Consider the following 13,431-nt stretch of genomic DNA (forward strand, 5'->3'; position numbering starts at 1 on the left):
AACATGGGTATTGAGAAGTTACAGGGGACAAAGAATGAAAAATGCTGGAAGAAGGTGTCAAAACAAGGGTACAAGAAAGGAACACTGAGCTGAGAAGCCCAGGTAGTGCCCACCTCTCCAGAGCGGAAGCCATCCAGAGGAATCTGCCGGGATGCGCGGATAAAAAAAGTGAACAAAAATTGGCTCCTCTCCACAGTCCCAGAGAACATCCCAGTCCAACTCCCTCTTCCTAGCCTGGTAAATAGCCTTCTTGCCCAGCGCCAGAAGGAGGATGACAGGGAGGCTCCGAGATTTTGTGTGGCCACACATGGACAGTACATCAATAAAAATGTGCAGGGAAAGGTGCAGCCAGAGCTTCAACAGGAGTTTCCGGAGGAGGCAGGAAACGGGTTACCAACTCTGACTGAAGCTATTCCAGGAGATTTTTTTCCCAACATGATGTAATGTCATTATTTGTACTGTACCTATTAAAATCTCCTGGATTGCTTTCAATAGTCACCGGGAGATCAATGGCAATTCCAGTAGACTCCCAGCCAACCCAGGAGGGTTGGCAATCCTACTGCAACCTGGTGCACTGAAATAAACAGGCTCTAGGGTCTCTCTCTTGCCACAGAAGGGACAGGTGTCATGGACTGCGTAAACTGCACCAACAACACATCTGTGCTCATGGCTCCATGAAGGAGCTGCCAATTTATGTCCCTAGTGGTCCCTGGAACCAAGGTGGCAAGGTGATAGACAGACAGCTCTGGGGTGATGTCAAGACCTTCCCTCAGGTATGGCACCAGCACAGCAGTGTGAACCTTTCCCCACCCCACCCCACCCCACCGACCCACCAGCATACCTTAATCCTGACCAGGGGAGGCCTCCCTCTCTAGAGTTAAGAGGGGAGTCCAGTCTCCATGGCTGGCTCTCTCCTGGCCTGCCCGCAAGGTGCTATGCAGCACTGGTTTCTGCAGAGAGGATATTTATACACTAGGAACTGGACAAATCCCCATCTCATTTTACCAGGGCCCCCAAAACAGCTGTCAGATGGAGACACCTTTTAGTTACTATTGTCTTCAGGCCAAATTCCTCCCTAGAGTAACACCAGTGACTACAACAGAATTAGAGCAGAGATGAATTTGGCCTGTGAGTGTGCATTCAAACCAGTGCCCTCAGGGTGAAAGGCTTCATCTCCAATTACCAATCCCCTGAGCCAGCCTGCCTCTTGATCCAGCTTACACGGATGATCCTATTTTCCTGCTTTCATGATAATATTAGATAAAGGATGAAAGAAAGTTCCCCCAGCAGCTGCCAATTCCCATGTACAGGTGACAAGGGCTCTATTCCCTCAGCACCTCTGCAGCTGAATTGCCACCAAAGCTACCAAGATTTACCTGAATTCCCAACAAGAGTCGAGTATCAGTTGCAGTAAAATTAGCTGTGATAAGCAACTGCAGAATAAGCACCCTGAAAAGTTGTCATAGCACTATCAGAGAGCAGGGAGCATAAGGATGTGGCAGCAAAGCACACATAATCCAGGGCCTATTTCACATTACAGAGTGAGGCTTTGGGTGACAGGCCCAGCCTCTGGGTGGTGGACAGGACGAGAGCCTAATGAGTATGTCCCAACTCTGATTTCCAGGCTTTGCTAGTTGGCTCTAATCTACAGAAAGGAACCTTACCTGCCCCAGGAGCAAGCAACCAGCTGTACAGGTAGCCGGCAGCCAGCGAGTAGTAGAGAACAAGTCCCCTCTGGCCATTCACAGTCTCCAGAACCTGGTCAATGGTGACGGGCGAATAGGGGTCAGAGTCCTGCTGTCCAGTCTGACGTTCCACCAGCAAGTCAGCGAACGCTCTTGTTCGCCCCCTTTCTGCCACAGCCAGGGCTTCGTCGTGGTGGCCTGTGAAGAAGAGCCACAATTAGGGAACAAAGACGTGTCTCAGGCCTGCACCAGACCCTGCAGAGCACTGTAAAGGGGTAGAGAGCATGGCAGTTATTCCAATCCAGACCAGCACCACTGGGTGGCTGGGCAGCAGCACTCCAGGTCACAGGGCAGCAGACTGTCTTTGTTTCCCCAGCAACCCCAAGCATCTTGGCTGGCTGCTCTGCCATCATATGCAGCCTGCATGTTGCTTCTTCCCGGCTATAACCCAGTGCCCTTTGGGACTCCCTGGCACATCAAACATCCGAGATATCCAGTACCACGGTCACAGATCCACAGGATCTGTGCTACACTCTGACTTGTAAGCTGTCCCTTCAGTGTGCCAGACCCCAAGAGGTCACACTTTTCCACAAGGGTAGGCCACATGGCCTCCACACCTCTGAAACAGAGCCTATGGGATCCAGTGCTCCTGCTTCTCACTGAGAGCTCTGCCCAGAGAGTCTGACTGAAGCAGACTGCTGTTCAGAGACATTTATGCTCTTCAGGGATCAAAGAAGCTCAGCAAGTATCTGAAATGACTTCAGGCAGCCTTTTCAGAACAGAGTAGAGTTCATTAGTCAACTGTAACCCAGCCTCGAGAAGTCTTTTGGTGAGCCAGAGAGGCAAAGGTAAGACAGAGTTCAGACTAGCCAATGCCTGGGCTACGCTGAGCCATGCTGCTGCAGAAACCATCCAGGCTCTCTCTCTCTCTTTCTTGATCTCTTTGCCTGTCAGTCCCAGGTGAGCTTCTGTGTTTCTGTGAGCCCAGTTCTTATCACTGCCTCCTGTCACCTCTCAGTCCAGTGTCCTCCTGCTGCAAAGCCAGGCTGGCTGAGTTCGTGTGTTCACCTTGCCAGAACTTCCTGTTGTAAAGTGTCAATTGCTCAGCATGCCCATTGTCTTTCCGGGATCTGCCACCAATAAAGACTGGCTGAACCCAATCCATAACGACCCATTCCTAACACCCCAAATACATCATGTCTCCTGCTCTGCGCCAGGAGCAGAATCTTAACTCTTCTGCACCCACTGGGTAGTAACGCCAAGGCAGTAAGTACAGAGTCCTACAGATAGTTCTTAAAAACATTACAGACAATTCGTATGTTTGTCACACTCTTCTCTTCTATCTAAGGTTTTAATCCCACCCTCATCCCCATGGGTCCGATCGCCTACCTTCCAGCCGTGCATTAAGCAAGGCGACTCATATCCATTGTGTGTGGTTCACTCTCTCCCCAGGCCTCCAGAGGATTGTATGTGCTGGGAAGTGGTTTGCTTTGGCAGGGTTTTAGCCAGGCTGCTCTGTTTGCATTAGCAAAGGCAGGTTGAAGAAGTGCACCTGGCACTGGGAGCAGAAGATGCTGATTTGTGAAGGGGAATCTCCTACCCAAGCCTGTAAGGGAAGGGTCTACACACAAATGGGAGGGAAATGAGTGCTGCTGTGGGCTCTGTGATGTGACCCAGCACAGCCCCCTGGGGCACAGGAGTGAAGCGTACACAAGCAAGGGGCTGAAGGAAGCGCTGCTGAGAGGGGAAAGCAATGAAATACCAGGGAAAGGACATGCTGAACTATGCCTCATCCCAGGATCTCAGTGCTTTGTGCAAATGTTAAGTGCAGCCCCACAAGGCTCCCGTGAGGAATTATCCTCACATTACATATGGGTAAGGCTAAGATTTTGTCATCATTATTTCTACTAAAAGTCACGGACAGGTAATGGGCAATAAACAAAAATTCACAGAAGCCTTGACCTGTCTGTGACTTTTACTGCTGTAGCTCCCATGGTTTCTCCTGCCACGGTGGTGGCTGGGAGCTGTGGGGTTCTCTCCCCACCCCACCCTCCCGCAGGCTGTTGCCCATCGCTGGAATCCTGCAGGTGGATCCTGAGGAGGCTGTCGCTGTAACCCTGCCGGTGCCCCACTAGCTGCCAGCCCCAGGGGCTGAAGCAGAAAATGTCAGGGAGGTCTCTGGAAGTCACAAATTCCATGACATAAACGTAGCCTTACACATGGGGAAACTGAGGCATGGAGCACAATGGGACTGGCTCAGCTTGCCAGCAGCAGAAGCACAAAAAGGCACAGGAGCCCTGATCCCAATCTCCTGTTCTAACTACTAGACTAGAAACACTTGAGAGGAACTTCACACCTGGAACTTGGGTCAAACCCTGGAGCTAGGGAAGAACTCAGACGCCTAGCTCCCAACAGCCATGGGTACCACAGGTATCTCTTACCAAGGCTGACGAGCACTCGCTGCAGGGCCTGGTAGGATGATGTCTGCAGGTCAAAGAGCGATAGCTTGTAGTCTGTGCTCAGCTGCACCTCGTGGCGGATGGTTTCAAACAGTGCCGACGCCCTATAGAGCTGGGAGGGGAGAACAGCCCATGGTGACACTCAGAACCGTAGCTGGCCCAGCATGCAGCCCTGACACTTCAGTGAGGGGGACTAGGGAGGAGAGGGGAAGAAGCTGGGACCAACATGCTCTCAGCTGGGGTCAGGTCTGCCCCATCCAGTCCTGGTCTGCAAGCAGCTCATCACACCCATTGCTGCAGTGTCCAAGGCAGAGGGGCTGGCCGTTCTGTAGGGGAAGAGACATAGCTGTGTCCAGGGAGAGAAGGCCAGGAGACTGCACCCAGGTGGGCAGTGACAAGTCATCTCTGAACGGGCACCATGCGTAAGAAAGGACCACATAGGGAATGCATTACAGGGGATGAGAGATGCATTACAGGGGACGAGATAGCCTCCTATCGGTGGAGCTGCTGCCTACCTGGTGCTGGGCCTCCTCCAGGTTCCCACTAGCCCAGAGGGAGAGGCCCAGGCCATGGCGGATTTTGGCTTCATCTTCTCTACGCCCCAGCTGTTCTGCAAGTCTCAGTCCTGAAAGAGAAGTGGAGTAAGTGAAGACAAGAGAAAAGATTCCCTGTTGCTGGATGAGGGTAGGGTTGGGATGAAGAGAGTGGTGTGTCCAGGCTGCAGACAGGAGTAGGGTCCCGGCAGTGCTAATAGGGCACTCATCCGTGTGCAGGTGTAACTGATTTGCTGCGGCTGACAGCACCTTGAAGAGAAGTGCTGTACATGCTCCCTGTGCTGTCCAAGTCAGTGGGTCAGCGGGAGGGTGCGTGACAGTAACACAAGGGGTGCGCCAGCACAAGCGGCAGGGAGCAGGCTAGCTGGAGTGCATGGAGAGGACAGGGAGAAGGCACCAGAGCTAGGATCCAGGCCCTTCCTCTGTGCCACTCCAGCCTCTTCCCACCCAAACAGGCAGCCTCTCACCATAGCGGTTTGGCTTTTAACCCTTCAAACACTGCAGACGAACAAAACTGCACTGAGCTGCCAAGTGCTGCTGGAGTCCTTCTTCCTCTCCCTCCTCAGCTGAGAGGCCCCCTCTCTCAGCTGCTAATACATCCAGCTAACCAGGACATGCCTCAGCACCCACCCTTGCCCCAGGTCTCCCAGCACCTTCCTGGCAGACATGAGGGTTCTGTTGCAGCTAGAGGCAGGGCAGGGATTCTGATCTGACCTACCACAGGAACATTCATTTCATTTCCAACAACATCCACAGGCATTTCCTACAATGCCCCAACACGTCACACCTCTATGGGCCGCAGTGTTGTCAGATACATCCAGCAGGTTAGTCTCAAGCATCACAGAGAATGTAAGGGAAAGGCCCAGGCGGGGTAAGGGCTGTTGGGCTCAGCTGCAGAAGAGTGGCCTGCAGGGATTCTCAGCAGCCAGAGCAGCAGGAAGGTCACCTCCCATCAGGAAAGGGGGCCGCACTGATTTCCCCCCCACCAATTTAACTGAAATTCCCTCTACTATACTGAAATCCTGCTCAAGTCAGTTTCCAGGAAATCCAGGCTAACTCGGGTAATTAATCTATCAGTCTGCAGCCCAGCTCCCCTTACACCATTCAACCCACACAGCTTGTCTTCTTCCTCACACTGCTGCCGCCATGCTGAACAGACAATGCTTTTATCCTGGGAGATGGTGCAGCAAGCATCAAGGGTAAGGCGTGCAAGGCTGGATCAATGGGGGCCCTCCAGCTGTCCCCTGCTCCCAGACGCTCAGATCATCCCCCACAACACTGTCATGGTGCACGGTTGAGGGGCCTGTTAACTTTTCCAGCTCTGAGCCCCACCCCCACTTTAATCTGAAGGGGATAAACAAGTAGCTCCCAGCTGAGGCAAGCTCAGCCCAAGTGGGCTGCAGGGCTGTTTGTCCTCAGTACAAACAGGCTTTGTGGACCCAAGTCATTCCCTGGCCTGCTATGTCACCCACTGAGGAGATTTCCCTCTCTCTCTTGACTCAGGGCAGACTGGCTTTACAAAGAGACTTAGGCTGCTTGGAGTGAAGTTTAGTCATTAATCCTCCCCCTGCAAGGCACTCACTGACCTTTAAGAACATAAGAATGGCCATACTGGGTCAGACCAAAGGTCCATCCAGCCCAGTATCCTGTCTACTGACAGCGGCCAATGCCAGGTACCCCAGAGGGAGTGAACCTAACAGGTAATAATCAAGCGATCTCTCTCCTGCCATCCATCTCCACCCTCTGACAAACAGAGGCTAGGGACACCATTTCTTATCCATCCCGGCTAATAGCCATTAACGGACTTAACCTCCATGAATTTATCCAGTTCTCTTTTAAACCCTGTTACAGTCCTAGCCTTCACAACCTCCTCAGGCAAGGAGTTCCACAGGTTGACTATGCGCTGTGTGAAGAACTTCCTTTTATTTGTTTTAAACCTGCTGCCCATTAATTTCATTTGGTGGCCCCTAGTTCTTATATTATGGGAACAAGTAAATAACTTTTCCTTATTCACTTTCTCCACACCGCTCGTGATTGTATAGACCTCTATCATATCCCCCCTTAGTCTCCTCTTTTCCAAGCTGAAAAGCCCTAGCCTCTTTAATCTCTCTTCATATGGGACCTGTTCCAAACCCCTAATCATTTTAATTGCCCTTTTCTGAACCTTTTCTAATGCCAGTATAAGCTTTTAAAGCTTTGCCATTCCCTTGTCTGTCACAATGTGCTGCTACATGAAGGTCTGGGCAGCCTGGCCACTAATGAAGGGCAGAGTGCCCTGGGTGGTAACTGCACAGGTCTGCAGGATACTCTCAGAGCTAGCGAATGTCTTAGACACACATGCTCACATTCCTACACCTCGCTCCCTTTCACACGGATATGCCCTCTCCCCCATCCTCTGCAGACGTAAAGCCACTGGATAATTCATCCACTCACCTTCCTGCAAGTACATCACAGCCTGAGAGTAGTTCTGCAAGGCATGGTGTGTCCTCCCGAGGCTGCTATAGGACACAGTTTTGGCCACCAAGTCGTTCATTTGAGCTGCAATACTGAGATGTTGCTCCTGATAAACCACTGCCCTCTCATAGGTGCCCAGAGACTCATACGTTAATCCCAGGTTCCCATAGGCCCTGCCCTGGCATGTGGGATTGTTGGTCTCTTCTGCAATCTGCAGGTCCAGCTGGTGGTACTGCAGTGCCGTGTCGTACTCGCCCATTTGCTGATAGACTCCCCCCAGGCCGCAGGCAGCGTCGCTCTCCAGAGACCGGTCTTTCATTTCTCGGGCGATGTTTAGCTGCCGTTCCAGGCAGGAGATGGCTTGCTCGTAATTTCCTAATTGGCTGTGCAGACTCCCCAGCTCCCCATAGGCTTGGGCTTTGTTGAACGCCTCCCCGAGCTCATGGGCCACCACTAGCCTCTTTTCAAAGCACACAAGAGCCTGCTGCAAACTTCCCATTGCCCTGTGTGGAGAGAAAAGGAGCATTTATCTTGCCTAGGCAGGTGTGACATGAAAACCATCTTTCACCGTCATGTCCTACAGAGAACCTCTGTTCTGCAGCCAGCTCAAATCTGCCATGTCCCCGCTGCCAGATGTAGGGAATTTCAGAACTACCATCAGTGAACTTGCCAGTGAACCCTGCAGTCAATAGTACAAGAGACCCTGAAGGCCACAATCAGGCCCAAAACATTGTCCAGGCCTCCTCTGCATCTCCTGTAAACTCCTCACTCCAGGGGGTCCGGGGCAGGAAAACTAAGTTTCATTATTCAGGGTAATAGCACAGCCTGAATAACCTTCCCCCTCGCCATCCAGACAGCTCTGTCGTTCCATACCACCCTGTGTGTAGACACTGCCCCGCACAGCCATACACATACAGCTGTACAGCTCCCCTACAGTCGTACACGCACACCCCCACAACCCTCCCGCACCACCCAGACAGGTGTCGTTTCACACCACCCAGTGTACACCCTGCCCCACATATACACCTCCCACAACAATTCATCCCTCCATCTGTACACATACATTCCAACAGACGTACACCCCACACACAAGTGTACACATATACTTCCACAGCCGTACACCCCCCACATCTATACACATACATCCCCACAGCCATACACCCCACACAAAACTGTACGCATATACTTCCAGTCGTACACCCCACATCTGTACACATACACCTCCACAGCAATATATCCTACACACATCTCTACACATGCACCGCCAGTTTCCCATGTATCCTCCACTGCCACCCCCCAAATCTGTACACATATACCCCCACAGCCCTCCACATACCCTTCACAGCCACTAGCCCTCCCACATCCGTACACATACACCCCCACAGCCATACACCCCAGACAGATCTGTACAAATACACTCGCGCAGCTTCCATGTACCCTCCACAGCCATATACCCCTCTGACACACGTGTAGAGACACCTGCACAGCACCCCCATCTACCCTTCACAGCCACACACGTACACCCAACACACATCTGTACACACATCCCCCACAGCTCTATACCCAAACATCCATACATGTAACCCCAACCCACACAAATGCATCTGTAAAGTTCCCCCTCCCCCATGTACCCATACTCCTATCTCTCACAGATGTACACATACCCTGCCCCATACCCACCCCCCTAGCTGCCCATCCACCTCTGTTTACACACACAAACACATACACACACCCCTCTATCTTCCCCCAGCACAAACACAGCTTGCTAGCCAGTGACTGCACAGTGTGAGAGAAATCCAGCATATTGTCTTGGTTGTGTGTTCTCAGGTTGGTTCCCTGTTGGGAGCATATGCACCCATATACTCGCTGTGACACTGCTCACCACTGAATCACGTGAGTAGCGATGGTATAATCATCGGGGGGGTGGGATAGCTCAGTGGTTTGAGCATTGGTCTGCTAAACCCAGGGTTTGTGAGTTCAATCCTTGAGGGGGCCATTTAGGGATCTGGGGCAAAAATTGGGCATTGGTTCTGCTTTAAGCAGGGGGTTGGACTAGATGATCTCCTGAGGTCCCTTCCAACCCTGATATTCTATGATTAATCTATGATTCTATGATCATTCAGGTATTTTCACTCATTCTCTTTCAAGACAGTTCTCAATACTAAAGCCATGCAATACTCCAGTCTTTGGCATTTGTTACCTGTGTCCATTTCCCAGGCCCCGATAGGCCTTCGCCTGGTCTTGCATGCGACTTAAACTCTGAGCTACAGATAAGTACTGTTCATAATACTTTATGGCTTCTTCATAATCTCCTAGAGCCTCATAACAATCCCCCAGGTTTCCGTATGCCCGGCCTCTGTCCAGCACAGCTTCGTTTCCACTCAGCTGCTGTAGCATGGCCAGTTGCTGCTCAAAGTAGCCAATAGCTTCCTCCATGACATTCATGTTCATCTTGGTGATGCCCATGTTACCATAGACTTGGGCCTCTATACTGGGGTCCTTCAGCTTCTGTCCAAGTTCCAGCTGTTCTTCATAACACTTGAATGCCATGGTATACTTCCCAAGGGACATGTACACTGCAGCAAGGTGGCCATGAGCTCTGCATTCACCCGGCATATCCCCTAGTTCCTGGTAAACCTCCAGTTGCTGTGTATGGTACCCCAAGGCCTTGTCATATTTCTGTATCATCTTGTATGCAGAACCCAAGGCTGCATAGGCACTGGCCTCCAATCTCCTGTCTTTGACATGGTGGGCTAAGCTCAGCTGCTGCTCATAGAATTTTATTGCACCATTTACATCTTTTTTACATACAAAAATATCTCCCAGATTCCCAAGAGCCCGGAATTTGGCTTGGGAATTGTTCAGAGACTGGGCCAGAGACAGCAGATACTTCTGGCACTCCTCAGCTTTGCTGAAGTCCATTAAGGCCTTGAACGCCAGGCCCAGGTTGCAGTAGGCCTTGGCTTGGCTCAGCTTGTCGTGTAGATCCTTTGCTAAGGCGAGATCCTGCTCGTAGTACTTTACAGCCTCCTCATAGTTCCCAAGGCAGTAATGGGCATAGCCAAGGTTGTGGCAAACTTTCCCCTCCCCCTCCATGTCCTGCAGCTCAGGGGACAGGCGCAGGTATTGCTCATAGTAAGGGGCTGCCTGTGCGTACTCTCCTCGCGAGCAATGGAAGTTGCCCAGGTTGCTGAGGGCCCGGGCCTCGCTCTGTATGTCCCGCAGCTCCCGGGCGATGTTGAGGTGGTTTTGGTAGTGCTGCAGGGCTCGGTCGTGGGCGCCTAAGGCCTGATATGCCACTGCTAAGTTCCCATGGGTGGATGCCTGCGAGGCCCGATCATTCACTTCCATAGAAATCTGCAGCTCCTGCCGGTGATATTTCACAGCGTGGTCATACATGCCCAGGGCATTGTACGCATTGCCCATGTTGCCGTAGGCCCTGCCCTGCGCGCCATAGTCATTCAGCTCCTGAGCGATGGAGAGGTGAGTCTTGTGGAGTTTCAGGGCAGAGTCATAGTCGCCTTTCATCTGGTGAATGATCCCTGAGGAATAACAGAAACAGAAATTAAATAGATAAAACCCCACAGTGCCTCCCCCAGCACCAGACACTGACCCTCCCCCACAGCATTGCCTCTGCCCCCCACACCGCCCCTCCCCTACAGCCTCACGACAACCTTTCCCACACACCACCCCCAGCCCCATAACACCACCCCCTGCTGCACAGTGCTGCCTCTGGCTCCCACACCTGCACTCTCCCCCAGCCCCACAGCACCGCCCCTTCCCCACAGCACTGCCCTTCCCCACAGCGCCACCCCCCACCGACACACTGACCATTCCTCACAGCACTGCCCCACAGCACCGCCCTTCCCGCACAGCACTGCCCTCAGCTTCTCACACGGACCCTTCCGCACAGCGCCACCCCCCACCGACACACTGACCATTCCTCACAGCACCGCCCCACACACTGCCCCAGCCCCACAGCACCGCCCCCAGCCCCACACACCGCCCCTAACCCCCACAGCGCCACCCCCCACCGACACACTGACCATTCCTCACAGCACTGCCCCACAGCACCGCCCTTCCCGCACAGCACCGCCCCCAGCCCCACACACCGCCCCTAACCCCCACAGCGCCACCCCTCACCGACACACTGACCATTCCTCACAGCACTGCCCCACAGCACCGCCCTTCCCGCACAGCACTGCCCTCAGCTTCTCACACGGACCCTTCCGCACAGCGCCACCCCCCACCGACACACTGACCATTCCTCACAGCACCGCCCCACACACTGCCCCAGCCCCACAGCACCGCCCCCAGCCCCACACACCGCCCCTAACCCCCACAGCGCCACCCCCCACCGACACACTGACCATTCCTCACAGCACCGCCCCACACACTGCCCCTCCCCCACAGCACCGCCCCCAGCCCCACACACCGCCCCTAACCCCCACAGCGCCACCCCCCACCGACACACTGACCATTCCTCACAGCACTGCCCCACACACTGCCCCTCCCCCACAGCACTGCCCCCAGCCCCACACACCAACCCTCCCCCACAGCGCCACCTCCCACCGACACACCCATCCTCCCCCACAGCGCCACCCCCCACCGACACACTGACCATTCCTCACAGCACCGCCCCACACACTGCCCCAGCCCCACAGCACCGCCCCCAGCCCCACACACCGCCCCTAACCCCCACAGCGCCACCCCCCACCGACACACTGACCATTCCTCACAGCACCGCCCCACACACTGCCCCAGCCCCACAGCACCGCCCCCAGCCCCACACACCGCCCCTAACCCCCACAGCGCCACCCCCCACCGACACACTGACCATTCCTCACAGCACCGCCCCACACACTGCCCCTCCCCCACAGCACCGCCCCCAGCCCCACACACCGCCCCTAACCCCCACAGCGCCACCCCCCACCGACACACTGACCATTCCTCACAGCACTGCCCCACACACTGCCCCTCCCCCACAGCACTGCCCCCAGCCCCACACACCAACCCTCCCCCACAGCGCCACCTCCCACCGACACACCCATCCTCCCCCACAGCGCCACCCCCCACCGACACACTGACCATTCCTCACAGCACCGCCCCACACACTGCCCCAGCCCCACAGCACCGCCCCCAGCCCCACACACCGCCCCTAACCCCCACAGCGCCACCCCCCACCGACACACTGACCATTCCTCACAGCACCGCCCCACACACTGCCCCTCCCCCACAGCACCGCCCCCAGCCCCACACACCGCCCCTAACCCCCACAGCGCCACCCCCCACCGACACACTGACCATTCCTCACAGCACTGCCCCACAGCACCGCCCTTCCCGCACAGCACTGCCCCCAGCCCCACACACCGCCCCTAACCCCCACAGCGCCACCCCCCACCGACACACTGACCATTCCTCACAGCACCGCCCCACACACTGCCCCTCCCCCACAGCACTGCCCCCAGCCCCACACACCAACCCTCCCCCACAGCGCCACCCCCCACCGACACACCCATCCTCCCCCACAGCGCCACCCCCCACCAACACACTGACCATTCCTCACAGCACTGCCCCACACACTGCCCCTCCCCCACACACCGCCCCCAGCCCCACACACCGCCCCTAACCCCCACAGCGCCACCCCCCACCGACACACTGACCATTCCTCACGACACCGCCCCACACACTGCCCCCAGCCCCACACACCGCCCCTCCCCCACAGCACCGCTTTAGCCCCACACACCAACCCTCCCCCACAGCGCCACCCCCCACCGACACACCCATCCTCCCCCACAGCGCCACCCCCCACCAACACACTGACCATTCCTCACAGCACTGCCCCACACACTGCCCCAGCCCCACACACCACCCCTCCCCCACAGCACCGCCCCCAGGCCCACACACCAACCCTCCCCCACAGCGCCACCCCCCACTGACACACTGACCATTCCTCACGGCACCGCCCCACACACTGCCCCTCCCCCACAGCACCACCCCCAACCTCACACACCACCCCTCCCCCACAGCACTGCCCCCAATCTCACACACCACCCCTAACCCCCACAGCACTATCCACAACCCCCATAGCACCACCCCCAACCCCACAAAGCATCCTTCCCCACAGCACTGCTCCCAGCCCCACAGCACCACCCTCAGCCTCACACTGCAACCCTCCCCCACAGCACTGGGCATGGCCCCCAGCCCCACACACTGACCCTCCCCCACAGGACTGGGCACGGCCCCCAGCCCCACAACCCCATCCCTTCCACCTGATAC

At 55.3% G+C, this 13,431-nt stretch overlaps 1 protein-coding gene across 7 annotated transcripts in view; it reads right to left on the reverse strand.

Annotated features, from left to right (window-relative positions):
* The window catches only part of TTC28 (tetratricopeptide repeat domain 28), a 516,699-nt gene that overhangs the window by 74,785 nt on the left and 428,483 nt on the right, over positions 1-13,431 (reverse strand). For all 7 annotated transcript variants that reach the window (XM_048821540.2, XM_048821539.2, XM_075120128.1 and 4 more), the window contains 5 exons: positions 9,353-10,694; positions 7,132-7,655; positions 4,660-4,769; positions 4,127-4,256; positions 1,665-1,883 (listed from right to left, as the gene is read on the reverse strand). In XM_048821540.2, the coding sequence (XP_048677497.1) occupies positions 1,665-1,883; positions 4,127-4,256; positions 4,660-4,769; positions 7,132-7,655; positions 9,353-10,694 (2,325 nt within the window). The remainder of the gene's footprint in view (positions 1-1,664; positions 1,884-4,126; positions 4,257-4,659; positions 4,770-7,131; positions 7,656-9,352; positions 10,695-13,431) is intronic.

Source organism: Caretta caretta, chromosome 15 (assembly GCF_965140235.1).
Source record: "Caretta caretta isolate rCarCar2 chromosome 15, rCarCar1.hap1, whole genome shotgun sequence".
In the NCBI taxonomy this organism is placed as follows: domain Eukaryota; kingdom Metazoa; phylum Chordata; order Testudines; family Cheloniidae; genus Caretta; species Caretta caretta.